The sequence below is a fragment of the Panthera uncia genome, chromosome C2 (genome assembly GCF_023721935.1).
Source record: "Panthera uncia isolate 11264 chromosome C2, Puncia_PCG_1.0, whole genome shotgun sequence".
In the NCBI taxonomy this organism is placed as follows: domain Eukaryota; kingdom Metazoa; phylum Chordata; class Mammalia; order Carnivora; family Felidae; genus Panthera; species Panthera uncia.
Genome location: NC_064810.1, coordinates 150281151 through 150305682, shown reverse-complemented (window position 1 = coordinate 150305682; position 24532 = coordinate 150281151). Strand labels below are relative to the sequence as shown.

Here is a 24532-nt window from a genome sequence, read left to right as displayed (position 1 = left end):
GAAAAGCACTTTTTGCATAGGTCAGAAGTGGCTGGTCGTGGAGTATCAGTAAAGCAGTTCTTAAAAGGTTTTGAGCATGAGGGTCCCTCCTCTCCCTTAAGACTTTCTCCATCCCTCCACCCCCCATAAAGGTAAACTTGCACATTATGATAGAAGGGTGTTTGTGTAAATACATATACTGCATATGGAAAAGTACCTGTAATTGCTTTAAATCAAAATGAGTTCACAGTATGTGTATTATTTTCTAACTTGGTGTTTTTCCATTTAATAGTATGTCTTGAACCTCTTTTCATGTACTGTAATGTACATGACGTATCCTCTAGTGGGTGTACATTTGGGTTTCCGGTTTTTACTATTATAAATCACCTGTGAGAAATCTCTGTGCATGTGAAGGGGGGGGCATGTTATCTCCCCTCACTCCCGCCTTGCCCAATACTGATACTAAGTCTCTAGCATCCATGAGTCAAGTTTTCCTGGTTCGCTTTTTTAAATTGTATACTAAAGAGAATATTTTTATTTTCCTGTAACTTTTGCCCACACATGGCCTCTGTCTTTCGTGGGCATTCATTCCTGGCACTGCTGAGATCTAGCAGATGACCCTGTGGCACACTAATGAGAATGAGTTCCTAGGAAACACCTGTTAAATACTGCTGTCCCCTGAACAAAACAATGCAGTTTGGAGCATTTTGTTGAATTATGTTATGTTATTTTTCGTTGTTACTATTCAAATTAACACATCATTCAAATTAAGAGAACAGCTCTTGCTTATTACTGTTTCTAACATCAGACTTAACTGATTTGTGCGGAGGGATTCTAGCTCAGATTTTTGAGTCGTCCTCCGTGACTTTTTAATGCTCATTTTTATTCTCAGTAGACAGAACGGTAATTACACCGAGCTGGATGTCACTAGTCAACCCTGCCTGGCATTCTCTTAGTGAACAGAGTGGGCTCACTAAGCATTCCCCTCCCCCTTCCCCCATTCCCCTCTTGTGTTAAAGAGGGCAATCAGGAATCAGCACCTCATGGAGACTCAGGGTAAAGCCCACTTGATTCTAGCCACACACTTCACAACATATATACCCCCATTTTAGGCACTGGGTGTGTATACTGGTGATACAGACATCACTGCTTCCGAGGATCTTCTAGTTGAGTGGACAGATGTTCACGGCACACCGGTGAGGTCGGCTGGGAAGCATGGCATCCTCCTTTATTACAGATGTGCAAACTGAAGGGAAGTGACTTAGTGAAGGTCGTTCCACTGCTTGGTGATGGACCTGGGACCTGTATCCCAGCCCTCTGACTCCAGGTCCAGTGCTTTTTCAGAAACAGCCGGGTGTCTCTTGTTTTCCAGAAAACGGTGTGTTATGCAAAATGTCAGGAATGTAAATTGCATTTGTTAGAGCTTTTAATAGATTACTGGTGTTGGTGGTGATAGGGAATACTAGAAGTCTAAATGTGCATTTTAACCACATATTTTGTCGGGTTTTGGTTGCAGTCGGGTGACACGCAGTCTTTTGCACAGAAGCTCCAGCTCCGGGTACCTTCAGTGGAGTCTTTGTTTCGAAGTCCACTAAAGGAGTCTCTGTTCAGATCTTCTTCTAAAGAGTCTTTGGTACGAACGTCTTCCAGAGAGTCCCTGAATCGATTTGACCTGGACTTTTCTGCGGCCACCTTTGATCCATCCTCTGATATGGAGAGTGAACCAGAAGACTCACTCCCTAATTTAGACAGTCTCAACAAAGAACAGTTGATTCAATGCTTGCGAAAAATGGAACGAAGGTTGAATAGCTACAAAGGAAAATGTTCCGAGGTAGGAGCATGATTTTTTTTTTTTTTTTTTTTTTTTTTCCAATACGAAAAATTTCCCTCTTGTTCTCTGTCTAGTTCATACTACTGTATGGCTTTTACTCTTGTGGTTGGCTAAACCATTGATTCCCCATATCCGCTGATTATTATGGCTAGTCTCTGGCATTATCTAAAGATTTTCAGGTGTACAGAACCCCTTTGGCAAGACTGTTAGTCAAATTTTGGAGAAGATCATTTCTGTAGCCTTCCGGTTTGCACCTTCCGTGCCCCTCTTCTCCCCCAGCCCCTCTCCCCAACATTGCTTGCACACACACACCCGCCCCCCCCCCCCCCGCCGTGCAGAGCGCATCATCTTTCCTCCTCACATCCCCTTTTTTTGTTCATCTTCTAACTGCTGTGCTTCCGAAGTGACCTCTTCTGCCGACCAGACTTCCATCGCTGCTTACCCTAATTATGTTTTAGGTGGTCCGATTTTCTGACACATTTGGTTCACTCTCATTATACCTGCATCTAAACTTCACCTCAGATGAATCTTTACTTGCTAAATCCCTTGAGGATGGCACTGTCTGTGGTCTAAGAGAGGAAGGAAGCAGTCCCATTCCATCTTTTTTCCGCTCTTCCCTTTGGGCTGGGTTGCATTAGTTTCCCTCCCTGTCCTGTGCAGTGAAAACTCTTCTTCCTTAGGAAAGCCTTTCTGGGGCGAGTTGCCCGTGGAATTTTTTTCCTTAGACAGTGCATAATGTTTTATTGCCTTACCAGTTAACTCAGCATTATAGTTAACTTTAATTGATGAATAATAAGGTTCAAGGTCCGTATATAATGTTAGCCATAACTGCCATTTTCGATTATGGCTGTAGTATGCTTAGTTTTACCCTTGCAGCCAAACATAAAAACAGAAACCTCTAGACGAAATATGTAAAATATCTTTTTAAAACTACAAAGTGCTGACAAAATAGGAAGGAATTATTAGGCTAAACTCTCTCAGCTCGCTGGAGGCTAGACATGTAAATAGCATTAAAGCCATCTCTCTCATGAGGTACTCGTGGAATCAGGCAGCTTTTTCCCGTAAATTTATTGTTATTCATTTCTGTCCGAGTCAATAATCGTCCTGGATTATTTGTTGTTTAGACTTATGTTATTTTTACTAACTTGCCTGTTGCTTCTAAGTTTGAAGCTGGGGCAGCAGTGTAAGTAGTATGAAAGTATGCAAGACACTATGCATTTTAAGTTTGCGGTGCCATTGAATTTTGCACCTTCTCTGTGAAGTAGATATTAATGAGCTTCATTTAGTAGAATGGGGTTGAGAGGCTCGTGGAGACTTAATCACAGAGATTAAGGAAATGTGCTTAAAGTCACACAGGTAGCAGCTGACAGACCTCAGGTCTTTCTGGTTGTTTCCACCCTTCTGTGCCACCTCAAGTAGAGTCATGCAGCTTCTTAGGGATGAAAAGAGCACATAGTCTTCATGTCTGTCTTTCCTTGCCATTGTAGGTGACCAGGATAAGATCGTGCTGTAAGTGACATCTCATTGTTGGCTTACTCTTCCCACCTGTCCTACTCCCCGCTTGTTGAGCACCGTTTTCCTATCCGGGAATAAGAATAGCTATTTTAAGGTAGTAAGAGGAGGATGATTGTGGTCTCAGGCAGATGTTTTTTTTTTTAATTCTTTATTGCATGGACTCCCCTTCCATGACTGCCTGCCCCGTTAAGTCAAGGCATCGGTAGATGCGTTGAGGGGCACACAGCAACCTTCCAAGGAGAATGGCAGGGTGCGGAGTAGGGGAGTGCTTCCTCTTCAAGCTGCAGCCTGTCTCTTCAGAGCCCTGTTGTACTTCTGAAGTAGGGTCCAAATAATCCATTGGAGTCATGTGCTTATTTTTCAGATGAATAGGGCTATGGAATCTCTAGGTTTAAGAGATTTGTTAGTGTATAATTTCATCAGGTTGTGTAGAATGTTTAAATATCCTATTTAATTAGGTTAAATGGTTAAACATCTCTTCAGAACCTACATTACCAGTTTTCATCTATTGGTTACGAGTCCCTTTCTTCAGATTTTTACCCAGCCCTCATCACAGTTCCTATAATCAGAGTCTTTTAGAGATGAATTACATGGTCTATAATAGCCCAAAGCAACAAAACCGCCCGGTGAGCTTGCTAAATAAACACATATCCCTCCCCTCACCCCCAACTCCAGCCTCATTCCGTTAGTTTGGCGTGGGACCCAAGACTTTCTCCTCCTAAGCCAGCTCCCAGGGGATGCTGTCGCTGATGGTACTGGTTTGTGGCCGCAGTTTGAGCAGCCTCGTGCCTTTAGGCAAGTTGGCTCTGATCATAATTGGGTACTGAGATTTAAAGATGTATGTGCCTGAGGTGGAATCGAGTCCAGACTTAACATCTTTATACAGTCAAGTTATATTTTATTTTTTAGAAATACATTTCATTTGTTAATTTTGACTGTATGCTATATGCATCTAATGAGGTTGAATTATCTATAAAAGGATTCTCCTGATTTGTGTATTTGTGACTTTCATAAAGAGATGCGTTAGCAGTATTTAAAATAACTCATTTATTAAAAAATAAAAAAATAAAAAAAATAAAATAAAATAACTCATTTATTTAGGAATGACTGATATTATTGGTGACTTTTTCTTTATTTTAGTTTGTCATAGCTTATCAGACTCTTCAGAGAGAGAAGAAGAAGCTCCAAGTAAGTGATATCTTGGCTATGATATTGATTCATACATTATTTAAAAATTAGAGTCTTACAGTAAGATAGTTCTGACCCTCACTTTTAATAATTCTCCATGTGACCCAAGTATTTTTTTTTAAGTTTATTTATTTATTTTGAAAGAGAAGGAGAGCACAAGAGGGGCAGAGGGAGGGAGAGAGAATCACTCTCCAGGGTTCGAACTCACTAACTGACCTGAGATCATGACCTGAGCTGAAACCAAGAGTCACGCTTAACCAGCTGAGCCACCCAGGCACCCCGTTGTTTTTTTTTTTTTTTTAATTTTTTTTTTTTCAACGTTTTTTATTTATTTTTGGGACAGAGAGAGACAGAGCATGAACGGGGGAGGGGCCGAGAGAGAGGGAGACACAGAATCGGAAACAGGCTCCAGGCTCCGAGCCATCGGCCCAGAGCCTGACGCGGGGCTCGAACTCACAGACCGCGAGATCGTGACCTGGCTGAAGTCGGACGCTTAACCGACTGCGCCACCCAGGCGCCCCTTCCCCGTTGTTTTAATAAAGGGAGTGAATGAGAAATTCCAGAGATTTTTACCTCTGGTCGGGATGGGCTTTTTTGAATTGTGGATCCCCTGCGGTGTGTAAGAGGTTCGGATTTAAGGCGTGTTTGCCTCTTTCAAACATGCTTTCTGGTGTCTCAATTTGCAAGTCACGTCTTGGTTTTTAGTGGTAGAGACATACAGCCTTCTAAGCTTTCCCTTCTATTTTTGAAATATCTGCAGACGTCTCTGTTCCTTATCATTATATCAAGGTCCAAACACAAGCATCTTCTCTGTTTTTTCCTGAGGCTGCTGCTTGTAAAGCTCTTGGTTAAGTATGTGGAGAGAGGAAGCTCTTCTGGGTGGCGCACCTCAGCCCCACTGTGTCACCCTGTTCTGTGGCTAGACATTTCCCACCAGGTATCCCAGGTGATAATTCACAGGTCAGAGCTAAGGGGAAGTATCCATTCCACTTCAAACGGTACCATCAGTTTGCTGTGATAAGATGTATACATATTTATCACTTGGAATCATGCTGTATTAATTTCTGTTTCTGTCCTGTCTTGAGAAAGATGGAGAATATAGGCTTATTTTTGTTAGGGGATAGCATTTTTTATCTCTGCTGTATCACGATAAACATTTTAATGTCTTTTAATGGTAAAATATAACAGATATAGAAAGTCATGCACCAAAAATATAGTCTTATTTTTTACAGTAAAAGTTATTTTATTAACAGTTTAGCATTTTGTCCCATCTAAAGACACTAATTAATTTCCCCATGTGCATTATTGTAAAATATTTAATCTGCTATAAATAATAATCTTCATTAAGTACAATATTAAATTTTCTGGCTTTGATCTGGAGTATAATCAGTTCAGAATGATCATACCAATTATTTATTGCTGATTCAGTGTTCTCATTGTCCATAACAAATGTGGAAATCAGGATATTACAAATAGGGTTTTTAGTTAATGTTTTCTTGAACATGGGGTCTTTTGACATGAGGTAGCTCTGTTTTAATCCATTGTATTATTAATATTTCATAAATTCATATTCAAAAGTTCATCTTATTCCTACAGTCTGTGGGTACCTTGCTTGTGTATCTATGAATTGTCTATGGATTTTTATTTCTAGATGTATGTAATTCTACCACTAAGTGGCGGTAGAGAACTGTGGTTGCATAGTCCCAGTGTAAAGGATGTTAAAGATAAAGTTCAATGATTTGTGCTCTTTTTCTACTTGCTTTTCATTAGTATGTCATGCAGTTGTTTGAACCAACTTTTTTTTTTTCTTTTTAAATTGAAGGGTATATTAAGTCAGAGTCAGGATAAAGCACTTCGGAGAATTGGAGAGTTAAGAGAGGTAAGTTGTGATTAGTACTTTGAGAATAGTAATTAAATCTCTTACATTTATCAGAACTCTTGTACTTGTTGGGAGAGTTTCATATACACTTCGGTAGTTAGAGAAACTAGTTAGAAACTAAACAGCCCAGCTTATAAGATCAGCGATCAGTTTTTACAGTTTTTATTTGTGTCGTTTTCCTAAGGTATGTACTGTTGGTGGAATTAATGACATAAGAGGATCTTACTTAGGGGCACCTAGGTGGCTCAGTTGGTTAAGCATCCGACTCTTGGTTTGGGCTTAGGTCGGGATCTCACAGTTCATGGGTTGGAGCCCCGCTCTAACGAGTCCGGCTCCGTGCTGACGATGTGAGGAGCCTGCCTGGGATTTTCCCCCTCCCTCTCTGTCTGTGTCTCCCCTGTGCATGTGCACACAGACACACACACCCTCTCTCTCAAAATGAATAAATAAACTTAAGAGAAAAGAATATCATGTTTAGCAGTAGAATATCATTTGCCAGCTTGAACAGTCAGTGGCAACTTCCAAGGCTAACCAGTCTCCTCTATTAGGTATTTCAGGCTTGTTTTTTGTTTTTCCTAACCAATAATCTTGGTAAAATTAGATAAAAATTATGTTCATTATAATTTTGGGGGATAACTTTTACAATGAAGTATTAGAATCGAGGCAGATATTTATCATTTGGAATCATACTTTGCTCATTTCTGCTCCTGTCCTGTCTTGAGAAGAACAGATATTATTGACTTGTATTGGTTAGAGGATAGGATTCTATATCGCCCCTGTATCGCTTATGGTAAAATTTTAAAAATATTTTGATTGTGAAAATATTTTAATTGTAAAGTATAACAAATATAGAAAATCATGCACAAAGATATATGGCTTATATGTGTATGGTGAACACATCATAACCACCACCACGGTCAAGAAATAGAATGTTCCTTGTCATCCCAAGAGCCCCTGTGTGTTTCCCAACCAAGTCATAGTCCCGTCCCTTTCTTCAAAAATAACAACTGACTTGTGTTGTACTTCCTTGTGTCTCTTTAAGCTTTTTTTTTTTTTTTAAGTTTCTTTATTTTGAGAGAGAGAGAGAGAGAGAGAGAGAGAGAGAGAGAGAATGAATTCCAAGCAGGCTCCACACTGGCAGCATGGAGTCTGAGACAGGGCTCGAACCCATGAACCGTGAGATCATGACCTGAGCCCAAATGAAGAGTCCAACGCTTAACTGATTGAGCCACCCAGGTACCCCTAAGGTTTTATCACCTAAGTGTGCACCTCTAGACATAATAGTCTTGCCTGTGTAAAAATTGTTTTGGTAGATCTTGAAAAGTCTCCTTGAATCTACACATCCCCCTGGATCCCTTTCTTTTCCTTACAGTTCGTGTGTGGAAGAACCTGATGATAAAAGACCCAAAATCACTTATTGGCCTTATTCCAGCATTATAAACACAACAGTCTTAGAATAACAATACTAATACTACCACCATCAATTATGATTCATGAAATTAGTTAAATAAATTTTTATATACTATTCCAGTTTTTCCACCATTTAAAGATCTTTTTCCATATGTATACTGTTAGGTCATAAGCCATTACATATGTATTCTTTTCCTTTTAACCCTTGTGAAAATGAAAACCCTGTTAGGAAATACTTGTCAGAGACACAGATTGACAAGTTTTAGTTATTTTTAGTATCTGCCTACCTGTGTTAGTTTTTCGTTGCTGCTGCAACAAATACCACAACCTTAGTGGCTTAAGACAACACAAATCTCAGAAATTTGACACAAGTCTTACGCAGCTGAAATCAAGGTGTCGGTTGGACTGTTCCTTAATGAAGGTTCTAGGGGACAATCTGTTTCTTTGCCATTTCCAGCTGTTGAGGCTGCCACGTCCTCTGGTCCTTGGACGTGGCAAAGCCTTTTTCCTTCATCTTCAAAGCTGTCAATGTTGCATCTCTGCCCATTCGACCATAATCACTTCTCCCCTTCTCTTTGAACTCAATTGGGAAAGGTTCTGATTTTAAGAACCCATGAGATTAGATTGGGCCCACCCAGATAATCCAGGATAATCTCCTATTTCGGGGCTCTTGACTTATTCACATCTGCACCTTCTCCTGATATATTCCAGGTTCAGGAATTAGGACTTGGGATCTGTGGGGCCGTATTCTGCCTACCACATTGTCTTTAGTCAAGACTGTAATCAATGGAATGGCCAGGGGACAGCTGGGCCAAGGGAAGAGAGGAGGAACAAGGGGTCTAGAGGCCATAGAATAAATAGTTGTTTGGTACAGATCTACACTATTTTTTTAGTAGCTAAGGTCTATTTCTGAACTATAACTCTGGTTCCAGTTACATGAAGAGAGATTTATTCTGTAATTTATGTGTAGATACTAAATGGATAAGTGAGGGTCTGGATATTTTAAATTTTGTTCACAAAGAACAGAAAATTTCCTTCAGCTAAATAGTATAATCCATAAAATCATGATTAGTATTTAATTAAACATTCAAAGTGCTGTAAGTCATAAAGTATTTCGTTTCTTTGGAATTAAAGTCTGAAGGGAAGTTACACACAGGTTCATTAGTACTTTATTGATTTAGACCAGGAAAAAGAGTATAATTTTCTTTATTTTGTTATATGAAGATATTCAGGAAGGATGTTGGGTTTGAGGCTAGCATTGAGAACTACCATGACTTCCAGTGCTTTGACGAAACCTCAGATGCAAGGCCTTCTGGCTAAGCGTCTGCGGTTTCTTATTGTTGGCATATTCACTGTATCCCTGGGGGGTTGCAGCTTTCTGTAAGTTTGCTGTGGCTGAACCAAGAAAGAAGGCATATGCAGATTTCTATGGAAATTAAGATTCTATGAAAGATTTTGAAGAGATGAGGAAAGCTGGTATCTTTCAGGGGCTAAAAGGATTTTGGAATGTAAAGAATTTCTTTGGGTTGAGTCCCATGGAATTTTGTCACTGATCTGTGTTCCTCAATTATGGAACATGAATACTCGGTTATGGCATAGTTTCTTTTGATAAACAAGCAGCTAACAAATAACTGTAATAAAAAAAGATATTCAGAAAACATTGCTTGCTTAGTATTTTATTTCTTCCTCATGCATATACACGTGAGTAGAATCCATGAACATCTCTCCTCTAATATTTTTTGGATGGATGACAAAACAAAACAGCAGTCCTATATATACATATACATATATGTATGTATATTTTATTCTTACGCTGATTTTTAGCATATTAGGCATTTGTTAATGAATCAGATAAGTAGAAGGGTAAGCAAAACCATTTCCAACAGATAGCATGTAATTTTCTTTGCCTGATCTTGAATCTTATAACATCCACAGATATTAAATAGGAATATCATATTATGAGAAAGTCAATAGAACTATGAATATTATGAGCTCATCCAAGTAGATAGGGTTCTGATTCCCTTTTAAGGCCAGATAAATGGGGAGTAAATGAAGACACTATCCTAGATATTTCCTCCTTTCTCTGTCCTTCTGTCCGTGCATGGCATGTACTTTTTCTAGGCCCACCTAGATGCAGTTCATTATAAGCAATTGCTGTTCTCAAAGCTAACTTTAGGGAGGAGGGTTCATTTTTTGCAGCTTGAAATCACATCTGAACATAATGGGTAGCATAGGGCAAAGATAAAAAATAGTGAAATAGTTAATGTATTTGATACATTCTACTCATCAGGATTTCTCTCTAAGGGTATAATCAGAAAGACCTTTCAAATCATATGCATAAAAATGTTAATTTCAAGATTTGCCAAAATTTGTAAACGGTCTGAATGGCCAAAAATGGGAACATTATTGAATTAGTTTGTTATATTTAGTAATATTATAGAGCCATTTATTATTATTTGGCTAAAAAGTTCAAATAGTATTAAATATACCCTGAAGGTTTAATCAAAAATAAATTAAAATAGGGGCGCCTGGGTGGCGCAGTCGGTTAAGCGTCCGACTTCAGCCAGGTCACGATCTCGCGGTCCGTGAGTTTGAGCCCCGCGTCAGGCTCTGGGCCGATGGCTCGGAGCCTGGAGCCTGTTTCCGATTCTGTGTCTCCCTCTCTCTCTGCCCCTCCCCCATTCATGCTCTGTCTCTTTCTGTCCCAAAAATAAAAAAAAAAAAACGTTGAAAAAAAAATAAATTAAAATAAATTTTTTTAATGTTTACTTACTTTTGAGAGAGTGAGAGAGACAGAGCATGAGTGGGGGAGGGGCAGAGAGAGAGAGGGAGACACAGAATCCGAAGCAGGCTCCAGGCTCTGAGCCGTCAGCACAGAGCCCGACGCGGGGCTCAAACTCACGAACCGTGAGATCATGACCTGAGCTGAAGTCGGACGCTTAACTGACCGAGCCACTCAGGCACCCCAAAAGAAATTTTTTTTAATGTTTTATTTAATTTTTGAGAGAGCGAGAGAGACAGAGCATGAATGGGGAAGGGGCAGAGAGAGAGATGGAGACTGAGCTGGCAGGACACAGCCTGATGTGGGGCTCGAATTCACCAGCCATGAGATCATGACCTGAGCCGAAGTCAGATACTTAACCAGCTGAGCCACCCAGGTGCTCTAGAAGAAATTTTTAAAGCAAGAAATGACCCCAGATACTAGGGTCCAGTTCTAGAGGTAGTGAGATCCCTGTCAAGGAAATATTGGACAATTGGCTAGCCAGCCTGTGGGCCGTCGTCAGGATAGAAGTAGACAGTTCTTAAGTTCCTTTTTAGCTGTAGTCTGTATTGTTTATGGAGCACTTAGTAGAATAGGGTAAAGTGACAACTGGAGGGAGTGGAGCGTATGATTAAAAGATGCTGCTGTTGTGTCCACACGGAGAGGTTAAAACATCAAAACCCTGAAAACCGTCATATATATTGAGGAATTTGGGGACACCTGGGTGGCTAGGTTGGTTAAACGTCTGACTCTTGATTTCAGCTCCGGTCATGATCTCATGGTCATGGGGTCGAGCCCTGTGTCAGACTCTGCACTGACCATGAAGCCTGCTTACGATTCTTTCTCCCTCTCCCCCTTTTCCCCTCCCCCATGCACGTGTGTGTGCGCGTGTGTGTGTGCGCGTGCACGTGCTCTCTCTCAAAAAAAAAATTGAGGCATTTTTGTTGGCTGTTAGAGATGGCATATAACAGAGTCTAGTATGGTAGGATGTGGAAAATTATTTGGAAGAAATGAATTTTAAAGAGGGTAAAGGATCATAAAGAATTGGCCTGTGCGGAGTCATGGACGGCAGTGCTTTCCAGACTGTTTGGCTTTCATGGACTGAAAAATTACCTTCTAGTTCCTTCCAGATAGAGGGGAAAGGAGAATTGTCAGGGAGCTGCAGACTTTTATTTTTTCAAGTAGGACATTGAATAAGGAACCAGATTCTTTTATTGTCATTATTTTGTGGAAGATTTTTTTTTTTTTTTTTAATTTTTAAGTAATTTCTATACCCATGTCACAACCCTGGGATCAGCTGCTGCCTGCTCTTCCAACTGAGCCAGCCAGGTGCCCTGAAAAGGTTTTTTTTTTTTTTTTTTTTTTTTATTATTTTTGGGACAGAGAGAGACAGAGCATGAACGGGGGAGGGGCAGAGAGAGAGGGAGACACAGAATCGGAAACAGGCTCCAGGCTCCGAGCCATCGGCCCAGAGCCTGACGCGGGGCTCGAACTCACGGACCGCGAGATCGTGACCTGGCTGAAGTCAGACGCTTAACCGACTGCGCCACCCAGGCGCCCCATGAAAAGGTTTTTTTTTAATCACAAAAAAGAGTAGGAAAGACATGTTCTCAGAGTAAAGGACAGGTGTTTAAATGAAGGAAAAACTGTCTCCACCGGCTTTGTGTTTGTTATTTCACCACGGATCCGTCAAGACTTCATTGTGGACCTGTCCTGACTCAAAGACTGGCATTTGGAGACTCGTTCCGTGGGAGGAGCCAAGCCAGGAGTTTTAGTGAGAGGAGCAGTGCCAGTGGGATCTTGGGGCGGTGTAGGTGTGGGGGAGAATAGAGAACAGTTAGTGCTTCAGTGTTTTGAGAGCTAATAAATTTGAAACATTGTAGAAAGAGGGCGTTGCTTGCTAAGTCCTTGCAAATGTTGTTTGGGGAAAATTTCCTAGCAAATGTGTGTGCAAGGGATGGATTAAACCAGAGGAAGACTTGAGGTGAGAATTCTCTCTAGAAGGCTACTGAAGGAACTTAGTCATTGAAATGATAGAGATCTGGACTATAGTTACGGATGTGGAAAACGAGAGCGCTCAAATATTGTAACAGCAGTAAAAGAATCTGCTCATACGCAGGGATTGACAAAGGGAGGCAAAATGTGACTGTGAACGTTCTGAGCTCAGGGAACTAGAAAAGGAGGCATCCTAGAAAAATAGATGGGTTTTGATGGGATATTTCATATGCTCCAGACTGTAATCTCTAGCATTCTAACGGAATAAGTGTCAGAAGCACCGAAGGCACAGGACTGAAGGGGGATCGATGCCAATAGAATCTGTGAGGCGGGTGGGGCAAAATAAGAGACAGGAGTGTAGACAGGAGCCTAAAGCCCCAGAGAGCAGGTGCCTCATCTGAGAAGGGAACTATTGGTGACTGCTATAATAGAGAGGTAAAGACCATTGGATTTAGTTGGGAAGGCTCCCTGATGACCCAGAGAAAGGAGCATTTTAAGTAATTTCAGGAACTTGAAATTTTTCAGTTTGGTGATGGGCTAGTTCAGCCTTTTCGTTTCACAGATGAGGAAGCTTCTGACTTTGGCTGTCTCTTGCTTCTGGGTATTGGGAGGAGGAAGGTTGTATTGGCTCTCTGTTTGGTAGAAAACAATGTAGTTTTAGGTCAAGTGCATCCAGAGAGCACAAGGAGTAAGATGTCTTAAAGTCGGATAAAGATTTTTTTAGCTTAAATAATTATTTGTCCTCTCCACACTATTAACATCATAGAGCAGTCATTCCAGCTCTACAAATACACTTTCTTCTTGGACCTTCGGGGTTTTGAAGGAACAAAATTATCTGCTGGGAGAAATGCTAACGTTTTAGGCGCTGATTCTTCTCTAATTATTGTTGCTGATACTTTACCTTCAGAGAAACGCAAATCTGGATTATGTTTTTGAGCTTTGAAAACCTCAAGTTTGTATTTTTTTTGTTTTTTACCGAAAACTACTTTAAAGCTCTTTGTGTTCTAGGAGCTGCAGATGGATCAACAAGCGAAAAAACGTCTGCAAGAGGAGTTTGATGCATCTCTAGAGGAAAAAGATCAGCACATCAGTGTTCTCCAGACTCAGGTAAAAGATTACAAGAAAAAGTGTGTGGCGTTTGGACAGAGAAAAATGAAGGGAGTTTTGAGGCTCTAGATGTTACAAAATGGCCTTTTTTTCTTTTTTTTTGAGAGCGAGAGAGAGAGAGAGAGAGAGAGAGTGTGTATGTGTGTGTGTGGGGGGTGCACGTGTGTGAGCCAGAGAGGGGCAGTGGGGGAGAGAATCCCAAGCAGGCTCCATGCTCAGCACAGAGCCTGACATGGGGTCGATCCCAGGACCATGAGATCATGACCTGAGCTCAGCCACCAGGTGCCCCAAAATGGCCTATTTTTTTTTTTTTTTTTTTAATTTTTGAGAGAGAGTGAGCGAGTGAGCATGAGCGAGGGAGGGCACAGAGAGAGGGAGACACAGAATCCAAAGTGGGCTCTGCACGGACAGCACTGACCCCATGTGGGTCTCGAACTCATGACCTGAGCTGAAGTCGGATGCTTAACCGACTGAGCCACCCAGGCGCCCCTATCATCTTATTTTCTAATGCACATTTCTTTTTTAGGTTTCTCTGCTGAAACAGCGGTTACGAAATGGCCCCATGAATGTTGATTTACCGAAACCGTGTCCTCAGATGGAACCACAGGCTGAAGGTGCCACTAAAGAGAACACGGATAGTGATATAGAGCCAGTAGGTAAGCTTCATCTTGTGAAAAAGCTAGTTTAGAAGCTAGGGGAGGATGTTGAGAGTTTCCGGGGCATGATGTGGGCTGAGACAGAAAAGTGTCCTCCTACGATTTCCAGAAAGATGCACGAGTGTTTGTTACTTTGGTTCTTTGTTTGTTGTGGTTATTCAGGAGAACGGAGCTAAGTCATTGTTTTAAGACTTGAAAGCCCGTGAGTAGCACCACGTTTTCGTTGTAATTAAAATTCACTCTAGCGCTCACTTCAGCAGCACATGCGCTAAAATTCATGATGTTACACTGTTTTGTTGATAGTGGTAGCTAGATTTCGTAAAAACAGATCCATCCTGTTTAAGATAAGTGAATTTGTTCTTGTCGCTGGCTATTTCATTTTTTAAGTAATACTGCTTAAATATTTCTGCATTCAAAGATATCTGTATTTGCTTTCTAATTAGAAAAGAAGGCATAGGGGCACTGGGTGGCTCAGGCAGTTAAGCGTCCAACTTCAGCTCAGGTCATGATCTCACAGTCCTTGAGTTCGAGCCCTGTGTCAGGCTCTGTGCTGACAGCTCGGAGCCTGGGGCCTGCCCGTGTCTCCTCTTCTCTCTGCCCCTTCCCCTCTCATTCTGTGTCTTTCTCTCTCTCTCTCAAAAATAAATAAACATTAAAAAAAAAAAGAAAGAATAGTAAATTTTGTCTCACAATCCAGTTGTTGCTCTCCATACTCTTTGAGGCTTTAAGGTACATAGTCAGCAAAATCCCCACTTTTTATTTAGTAGGTCTTTCTCCCAAAGATGCTTATGACAAATCGTTAGTCCGGGCAGGGCCAGAGTTAGGTGCTGAACAGCCATCTGTGTGAGCAACCAGCCTATAAAGGGTCCTGAAATACCCCTGTGAGTATGAAAACTTTACTCATAAACGTATGGAGAATGTAGAAAGCTGTACTTACCAGAACTCCTCTCAGGAACAGATGAGGATACATTAGAAAAATTTCTTATTAATCCCCTTGGGATGGGAGCCAGGACACAGAGGGCACTTTTGAATAACAAAAGACGGTCATCCAACTGTCTTTCAAGGAGGGTGGACTCTGGCAAGTTAGTTAACTACTGGGTGTTTTGTGCCCTTGGGGTGGAGTTGTACCATAGGTCAGGTGAATGCACTGCCCTGCTTCTTCAGATACAGGCCATACAAATAGTGACTGAGCAGAGGCTGGGAAGGGTAGGCCTCTCTTCTCCGTCCGGCTCAGAGGACAGCAGAGCGTAGGGTGAGAGTGCACCCCTGTGTACTAACAGAGGAACTGTTCCCAGAGAGCCCTTCTGTTCCTTACTGACTGCCCCTGCCCGTGCTGCTTTATTGATCGCCGTAGATGGAGCTTCTGCTAAAAGCCTGCAAGTACTTCAGCAGAGAGTTAAGCGGCAAGAGAATCTCCTGCAGCGTTGTAAGGCAACAATTCAGTCGCATAAGGAACAATGCGCACTGCTAACCAGTGAGAAAGACGCTCTGCAAGAACAGCTAGATGAAAGGCTTCAAGAACTAGAAAAGATGAAGGTAAAAGCTCAAATGAGTTTGGCTTGATGTAACCCTGTAAAGCTAGATCCACCGGCCCCAGCGTGGCCCGCATCGCCCTCTCCTGCAAAGCCCTTCCCTTCTTCCGTGCACAGTACAGAGAGGACTCCCAGTTGCCCTGGGATTTGTAGCATTGACCGTCCTTTCCCGACGTCCTGTGCGCCGTTGCTCCTACTGGGCTGACAAGTATCCAAATCAGACAGAATGTGTAGAGTTCTCATGTGAGGAGAAGCTTTCTTAGAGATGGAAATGAATTTTTAAAATTTTTTTAGGAGCTTCATATGGCTGAGAAGACTAAACTTATCACTCAGTTGCGTGATGCAAAGAACTTAATTGAACAGCTTGAACAAGATAAGGTAAACCAATAAACCTTATGATACTAAAAGTTTTCAGGGGGCCCCAGAATTCACTTTGGAAGCAGGTAGAAGCATTCAGGCATATGCTTTCCAAAGTTATTACAGCTGCTTCCCTGAAACATCTTTTTGTTGTAATTTTGAAATTTAAATAACTGTTAGCATTAGTTGTATATCATGTGAAGCCGATTCTCTGTCATTTTTTGATTCCGGTAAGCGTTTTGATTTATAGATTAGCGTAACTATTGCAAAATAAATCTAGTTATAGTACCTAAGTACTTTTCAGAGAAACGTTGAATTTTTTTATAGGTAAGACATTACTGAAAGTGAATGATGTTAAGTATTGTCTTCAAATATAACGGAAACAGATTAATCTCTCAGATAAATTGCCTTAAGTAAAGAAGTGGTAGTGTGTGTATTAGTATGAACGGAAGTTTGGGCCAAGAAATTTTAGGATGTACAGGTGAGATTGGCAGTTTACAGAGGGAGTAGCAGCTGTGGCCATGGCAGCAAAGACAACTGAAAATTCATGGGTGAATCCTTTCCCCCCAGGTCTTTCAGCCCCAAGTTCTTGGTTTCTTTTTCTAAAGCAGCTCCCAGTTGGTTCACGTTGTCCACCATTTTCTTTAATATGCTACATTATAGCTATAGTATTTAAGGTGACCAGGCAATTAAGAACATGTCAGAGCTGTTTACTTTCGAAACGTGTTAGCAATCTTTTCATTCTCCGATGTCACTTTGCTAGATTCAACTCTATCCACTTCATGAAGGCCCACCTTAAAAAAAGCGAACCCACCACCCAGCTTCAACAGTTGACATCTCTGGGCTCATCTTGTTTTGCCTGCACATGTCTAGCCCTTATTATTCTCAACCCAGAATTTACTTTGTTGTAGAGCAAATCCAAGAAGTCTCACAATTTCTTCCCTAAGTATTTTGATGTATTTTTAAAACAAAAGACTCTTTTTATTTCTATAAAAATATAACTACATTTTCATGTTTACCGTCTAAAAATGTAATAATTCCTTAATACCACCACCTATCTGGTTTCAGATTTTGCCTTTTGTCTCATACTTTTTCCCCCTTCTCTGTGAGTCAAGATCTAAGTAAGTTTCTTTCATTGCAGTTGGTTGACATGTGACTCTTAAGACTTCTTTTAATCAGTAGGTTCCATTGCCCGTCCCTCCCGCCCCGTGTCTCTTTTTCTCCATTGTGATTTGGTTTTTGAAGAAACTGAAGGTTGACGATCTTGTTTTGAAATTCTGTATAATCCCCATTCACCTGGTTTGTATCTGTCCATTAATATCAGCCATCCGGAAGAGTCACAGCGTAAACCGAGGTTTGACAAACCCCACAAGTAAAGTCATAATCTTAAGATCATGAAATAGCTGTCCCCAGATCTTATTTTTCAGGAGACAAGTTGAACCACCCTGTTTTTTGTTAGCCGCAAATGACTGATTCAGTGTATAATATATAATGTATAATACATAATATCCCTTTTCCCCTTAGTGACCTTCATTTCATGTGTAGATTATCCAGAGAGTGGGAGGACAGTAGCAGTTAGCAAATTGGAGGAGTTGGGGTGGCACCAGAGATTGGCACAAGAGAAAAGAGAAAAAGCAGGCAGACTACCACAGTCTTGGCCCATCATTGTGGCAGCAGTAACCTTCCGCCTTCAGTGGCCTCTGAGGCTCTCCCCGTGTTCCAGCACAGATCGATAACCGTAGTTCATGGTAGCCCTGAGCCAAGTACAAAAGGCTGTATTGTGTTCATTATAAACTAGTTACTGAGATAGGGAACATTGGCGCAAACACTTATAGGAAGATTATAAATCTTTTAACTAAAATGTGTTTTTAACACTCAAAAGTTTGAACTTACTATTAAAATAATTTTTCATATTAACAAATACCCTGATCTGCCAGGTAACCAGAGTTGTTATAGTATATAGTGTAGTATAGAGCACAGAGCACACACTTCAGTTTGTGAAATACTAAAATCGTTCTTATGCTCTACTTAGTACGAAATACTAGGTTTTCTGCCTTTTAAGTGAGTTTGATATGTGCTATCGATGATGCAGCTTTGTTAGGCAAACACTTCAGTGTCTGCACTTCTGTTTAGGGAATGGTAATAGCAGAGACGAAACGTCAGATGCACGAAACCCTGGAAATGAAAGAAGAAGAAATTGCTCAACTTCGTAGTCGCATCAAACAGATGACTACCCAGGGAGAGGAGTTACGGGAACAGAAAGAAAAGTCCGAAAGAGCTGGTAAGAACTCAGGGGTTATTTGTTTGACGTTAGAACTCAAAAGTCATGTAAAGTGATCGACCAAACAACATTGAGACAAACTAGTTAACTTTTGATATTGATACAGAGATTCTGTATAGATACCGAACTGTTCCTTAGAGGAGGGAGGGGCTGGTGGACTGCAGCCTGTGGGTGGAATCCAGCCCACGGATGGCCCATTTGTAGGACTCTCAAGCTTAGAATGCTTTCTACATTTTTCTATAGTTAGAAAAAGGAAGAATATGTGACAGACACCACGCGTGGCCCGCCAAGCCTAAAATGGTTATCGTTTGGCCCTTTTATAGAAACGTTTGCTGACTCCTGCCTCGGCGTATCAAACTTCAGGTTGACAATTTTGGAACTCCCCAAGTAGGCACAGCGGTACACAGCAAACAATTGCTGCCCTACAGATGCTCTAGGGTAAACAAAGAGCTTAAGGTAGAGTATAGAAAAAAGTCTAAGATAAGCCTCTACACATAGCAGAGTTAGTTTTGTCACAACAAACGGAGGCCGTGAAAGTGTAGAGACCAGCATAGTATTCCACAAGGTGCGATACTGAGTCACGTGAAGAAAGAGAGGAGAGAGCAGAGTGAATGAGCACTTCGGGTTCGTGAGGGTGTGAGTGTTGAGTTGGGCCTCCAGGAATGAATAGAAGGGGCCTAGGCGGAGAGGCGGGGGCAGCACACATTTCAGTTACTACAAGGTCAGCGGCAGGCACGGTGAGTCGAGTGGGTGTGTGAATCGGCGGCAAACAGTTCTTGCTCGAGTGGGAAACGAAGTTGGATTGTGAAAGAACGGACTGTTAAAATCTTGAAAGGTGAGTAGCTCAGCGTAGACTGTGGTGTACAAGGCAACAAGAAACCGGTCGTGGGAAAGCATACTGTGATGGAAGCTAGTGTTTTATACTGAAAAGAAATGAGGTTGGGAAGTCAGACTTAAAAAAGCAAAGGCAGAAATCTGGGCGCGAAGGACTGAGAACTTGGGCCACCTTGGCTGGGATGGGTCTGAAAGAGAGAGGAAGAGTAGAACCTGCCAAATCTGGTGTGTGATCGACTTTCAGGGGCAGAAAAACAGCAGAAATCTAAGATGACTCCAAGGTTTGAAGCTGGGGAGACTGAATGAAAAGTGAGAAGTCAGAATAGGAAATCTAACCGGGGAATTTGAGGAATGGAGTAAAAGGAGGGGTTTGCTTGGATACTTTGAATTTTCTCAGCCATGAGCTTTCCAAATGAAAGTGACTTACAGGAATTTGGAAAAAGACACTAGGGCATTTTTCAGGAGTCCGTAGCCTAAGGTTGAAGCCTGTGGTGAAGTCTGTGGGAGAGAGAGGCTGATCTCTCCGAAGGGTTGAGTTTTGCCGCGGTACGAGCAGTGGGGTTGATGTGTGTTAGCACAGCCGTGGCTGCTACTATGACTGTTGGCCAACATTTAGTTTTTCTTAGGCAAGGCTCTTATAAATGCTTGGCTTGTATTTTCTCGGGTGTGTACATGCATTCAATCCCCTCAGTTTCTTTGAAATAGGTACTATTATTACAAATAGGAAAACCCACGATCGCGGAAGTTAGTTTGCCTACATTCACGCACGAGAGAGTGAGTGTGTAGTAGGTTTTGAATCCACTCATTTTGAGTCCAGAGTCTGTGCTCTGAACCGTAGAAATCTAGAGTCTGGCAGAGAGAAATAAGCGAGAGGGAAAAAAGTTACACAAGAAGTCACAGGAATTGTGGATAGTTGTGCTTTTGGGGGAATATAAAAACCATTTGCAGAAGTGTGAGAGAGGTAGGTTGAAGATCTTAAGAAAGGTCTTCAACTTTGGTGAGGATTTGACTCCCAGGATGCAGTTTCAAAAATGATTTTAGAAACCAGGTTATAAAATTTAAGGAGGGAAATGAATTGGATGAGAGAGCTATTTGGTTGACACCAGATGTGCTCATAAATATCTCTTTGAAGTGTTTTATTGGTAAGTATCTGGGGAATTTAGTTAATGAATTTGTTCCCAGTAAACCCAAGAAAATATCCCTTCAGAGAGCATTAATTGACAGCAACTGTCAGAATACAATCTCTGAAAAATTACCGGAAGCAGTTTGAGGGTTGTGAGACATTGTTAAACAGGTTTGCTTTCAGTGAATAAAAAAACAAATGTATGGTCTCAGTTTCTCATAGCAAGCCTTACCATTTTCAGGACTGCTTTTGTTGACTAATGTAACCATTCAAGAGAAAATAATACTGTTTAGGGGGTTATTTTTTTTTTTTTTTTAAATTGGAGTGTATCTTGGGAGGAGGTAGAAACCCATGACCCAGTATCAAGTTGAAAGAGGTGCGTGACAGAAAGGTAGACAAAATACATAGTTAATTCACATGTAGGGCTAACATTTCGCAGGCTCCTATTCCAGTCAGTTCATCAGTTAGCATAGCCTTCCTTTTCTTGCTTCTTCAGAACATGGTTGTATTTTGTCTTTAAATGGCATTTTCATAAAACTGTATTTTGTGTAAATATTTCATAGCTTATAGGTTGAGAAACTTTTCTGTTTCTGTTACTGTAAAAATATCAAAACTTAATAAGTGCTTAAAGAGGGAATTATGATTTAAAGTTATTTAATAGAGACATTAACTTTGGAAAGTCTTTGGATCACTTTGTTGTAAGTGTTTTTATAGATATTTTAAAAATTATATTTGTAGTCCCAATTATTGGACTGTGACAGAAAGTTGTAACAGACTCATTCTGCATCGAAGATACTGCCTTTTCAATCTATAATGAAAGCTGGTTTTGCACAAGTGCCTTTCATCTACTGATCTTGAGTCTGAACAGAACTGTTGAAATGTAAAACAGTGTTTAGTTCAAATATAAAATGCCTCTGCCGGTTGACAGAAGAATTCCAGTTTAGTGCTGAGAGTAGGAAAAGGTGTTTGTAAAGGAAGTAGAGGTTCCATATGGTCTGTGAACATTATCTGGCACTTGGAGAAGTCTCTTCCTCTGTGAAATATTTGTCTTTCTCTTTCTTGAATTTAAAATTCAAAGGCTAAACACATAAAAGCTGGCCATGGGAAAGAAGCATTAACGGCATTAATTAACATCGTTAAAGCTTGTAGTTGTTAAAGATTTTTAGAAGTAAATTCGTCTACATAAAACAATTATAAGAGAATATAAACTCTCCTAATGCATTTTTAACCGTAAAAAATTTAACTGTATTTAGTAATTCTTGGCATGTGGCCATCAGGAGACAATAGTTTATTTTTTTGGCTCACTTATTTTGGAGTTAAGAATCAGCTCAAGTGCATTTCCCGCTACTTTTCTTGGAAAACAATCTATTGCACGAGTTCTAGTAGTTTTTCTAAATGAGCTGTGATGCCTCCCATATGTTAGAGGACAAGGAAATCGGCATGGCTTTGATTTTAAAAAGAACAGTTCTATCCTAAAAGGCTGAAACTATGTGAATGTGGTGATCTGTCTCCTTTACAGTATATGCTGTATCAACCTGTATTACTTACTGTCCTCCCTAGGGGAGAGGAAGCTGGGCATGGTTTTTGACGTATGGTACTATAGCACTCTTGTTTTGTTAAAATTATTTATTTTAGTGGATAAAGAAAACCAAAGCCAAATCTATTTGTTAGAAGCATTTTGCTACAATTGTTGATACTGTTCCTTTCTAGCTGTAACTTAAGAACAGATGGCTGTATCTTCAAGTAACCAGGTTTTAAACTTAGAGAAGTCTGGTGATTGAGCTTTAGTTGCATAATGCCATATTTTAGATGCTAGGTCTTATCACTAATGGCTAGAATATTATCGATTCAGCGCAACACCAGTGCAGAATGTTACTGCTGCTTAAGTTCACACTAGGTTTTGGCTGTTCTGTATGTGTGCATGTGTATGTTTTAAGTGTGGGCGGGGTGGGGGGAGGTAGCTGGCTAGTTATTAATACAGTGTGTTACAAAAACATTGGAAAATAGAGAAAATGTAAGCACGTCGCTGTTGTTTCAGTACACTTCCATTTAGTCTTTTCTCCAATCCTTATTTTTATATTATTGTAATCATATTATACATATAATTTTATATGCTCCCTTTTTTCCATTTAGCATTATATTAGGAGTACTCTTACGTGTTGCTAAAATACTAACATATTTTAATGGCTGTGTCAGAATGCATGTACGTCATTTACTTAACCATTTCTCTCTTGATCAACATCTGAGTTATTTTATATTTTTGCTGTTATGAATAATACTGTAACAACTCTGTGATACAGCTTATTCCATCTTTGAATTTTTTCTCAGGATAAATTCTTACCCATAGACTTCTAGTCTTTTTTGTAAGTTACCTTTATGGATTTAAATATAGCCACTACAAAAAATCCACACCACAGTGTTAACTGCCCCCCCCCCCCCCCAAAATGTTCTTGCCTATAGTTACGTAAAATGAATAAAATATTCTGTTTGGATTAGGAAAGTTTCCAGAGTGCTTTCCAGAATATCTTTTGTAAACCTTGTTTCCCTTTCATTTACCCCGTCTTTGCCTAAGTCATGTGTTTTATATGATTGGCTGCATTTAAACACTTAGATTAACTCATAACATTCTTTGCTTTTTTATTGCCATGTTGTGTTTGTGCAGGAAATAAGTTTTTTATTCATTTGTGTGGTATAGGCCTGGTGTCAGATATTCAGTGGAATATATTTATTTGACATTCGAAGGACCCTCTTAATAGAGTTCATGTATTTCAATCATATGTAAGATTTATTCATATTTATATAATAAGCGAAAATCACATGTGTATTTAAGTGCTTTGTTAGTTGCTGATAATTTATGTAACACAGTTTTCTTGGAGTCTTAAGTCTCACAAAACATCTTATTTTTGTGCATCCACACATGCCAATAAGTGAATCATGGTGCCTTTCCCAAGCCTTGTATGAACAGGACTGGGGTAAGGGCTGATTTTTTTTTCTTATCATGGGTACTTAGAAAAAGCTTTATCAAGAAAATTCCATGTTTCTCAGGCAAAAAAGTATGAATCAAAGTAGAGTTTAAATCTGTCATGTTTGATAAGTAATATGTACCTATTTTGGCACTAAATGTATACCTGGCGGAAAAATTTATTATTTTAAATGGAATTAGATTTTCATTCATTATAGGTGGTTTATTTAATAGCCATATATTCATGGTACTTGATATATTCTACAACAGTAGCTGTGCATCCTTATATTTCCATAGTCTTGTCATCTTGCACTTCTGTCCCTGGCAATGTCACTGTTACTGGAAAGCATCGGGAACACATTTCTTTGCTACAGAATCATATTTTCATTCCTTCTTTTTTATCTGGGTGTAGTTGATGCACAATATTACATCAGTTTCAGATGTATGACCTAATGATTGGACAAAACTATACATTATGCTGTGCTCACAAGTGTAGCTCCCCATCTGTTCTCACACAGTGCTGTTACAGTACCCCTGACTGTCAATCATACTTTTGATTTAATTAATTTTACTTGTCTTTAGTTACATTTTTCAAGATTAGCCTGGTGTTGTCAAGGTATAGATAAGTTGCATGGTTGATGTAAGGATTGCATGAACATTTGGATAGATCTGTAAAATTAAAAAAATTTTTCAAAGTCAGGGCATGGTCCGTCTATAGAGCGAACCTTGTTACGTATTTTGGAAAGTGGCTTAAAGAGTAGATTTCCATTGCAAAGGTGATCTTACATTTCTGGAGGCCCCAATTTGTATATGTGTTGTACTATCTGGTTCATACCACTGGGTGGTAGTATTCTTCTCTTTTACATAAGCTCTAGACAAGTGGTTTTCAAACTTTCTTCATCTCGGGAACCTCTTTACACTGTTAAAACTTACTGAGGATGCCAAAGAGCTTTTGTTTATGTGGGTTACGTGTAACGATATTCGCTGTATTAGAAATTCAGACTAGGAAATGAAAACATTTCTTAGTGCATTTAAAAATACCAATTATAAACCTGTTACATACTGGCCTAAATGCTTTTATAAAAATTACTAATATTTTTTAAAACAAAATTTAGTGTGAAG

The 24532-nt window shown here is 40.2% G+C and overlaps 1 protein-coding gene across 6 annotated transcripts in view; it reads left to right on the top strand.

Moving 5' to 3' along the window:
• The window catches only part of GOLGA4 (golgin A4), a 126978-nt gene that overhangs the window by 40388 nt on the left and 62058 nt on the right, over window positions 1-24532 (top strand). For 5 of the 6 annotated variants that reach the window (XM_049629026.1, XM_049629028.1, XM_049629025.1 and 2 more), the window contains 8 exons: window positions 1496-1810; window positions 4466-4513; window positions 6336-6392; window positions 13567-13665; window positions 14192-14321; window positions 15676-15857; window positions 16148-16231; window positions 18344-18491. In XM_049629026.1, coding sequence (XP_049484983.1) covers window positions 1496-1810; window positions 4466-4513; window positions 6336-6392; window positions 13567-13665; window positions 14192-14321; window positions 15676-15857; window positions 16148-16231; window positions 18344-18491 — 1063 coding nt within the window. The remainder of the gene's footprint in view (window positions 1-1495; window positions 1811-4465; window positions 4514-6335; window positions 6393-13566; window positions 13666-14191; window positions 14322-15675; window positions 15858-16147; window positions 16232-18343; window positions 18492-24532) is intronic. The other variant, XM_049629024.1, reaches the window with a different exon arrangement.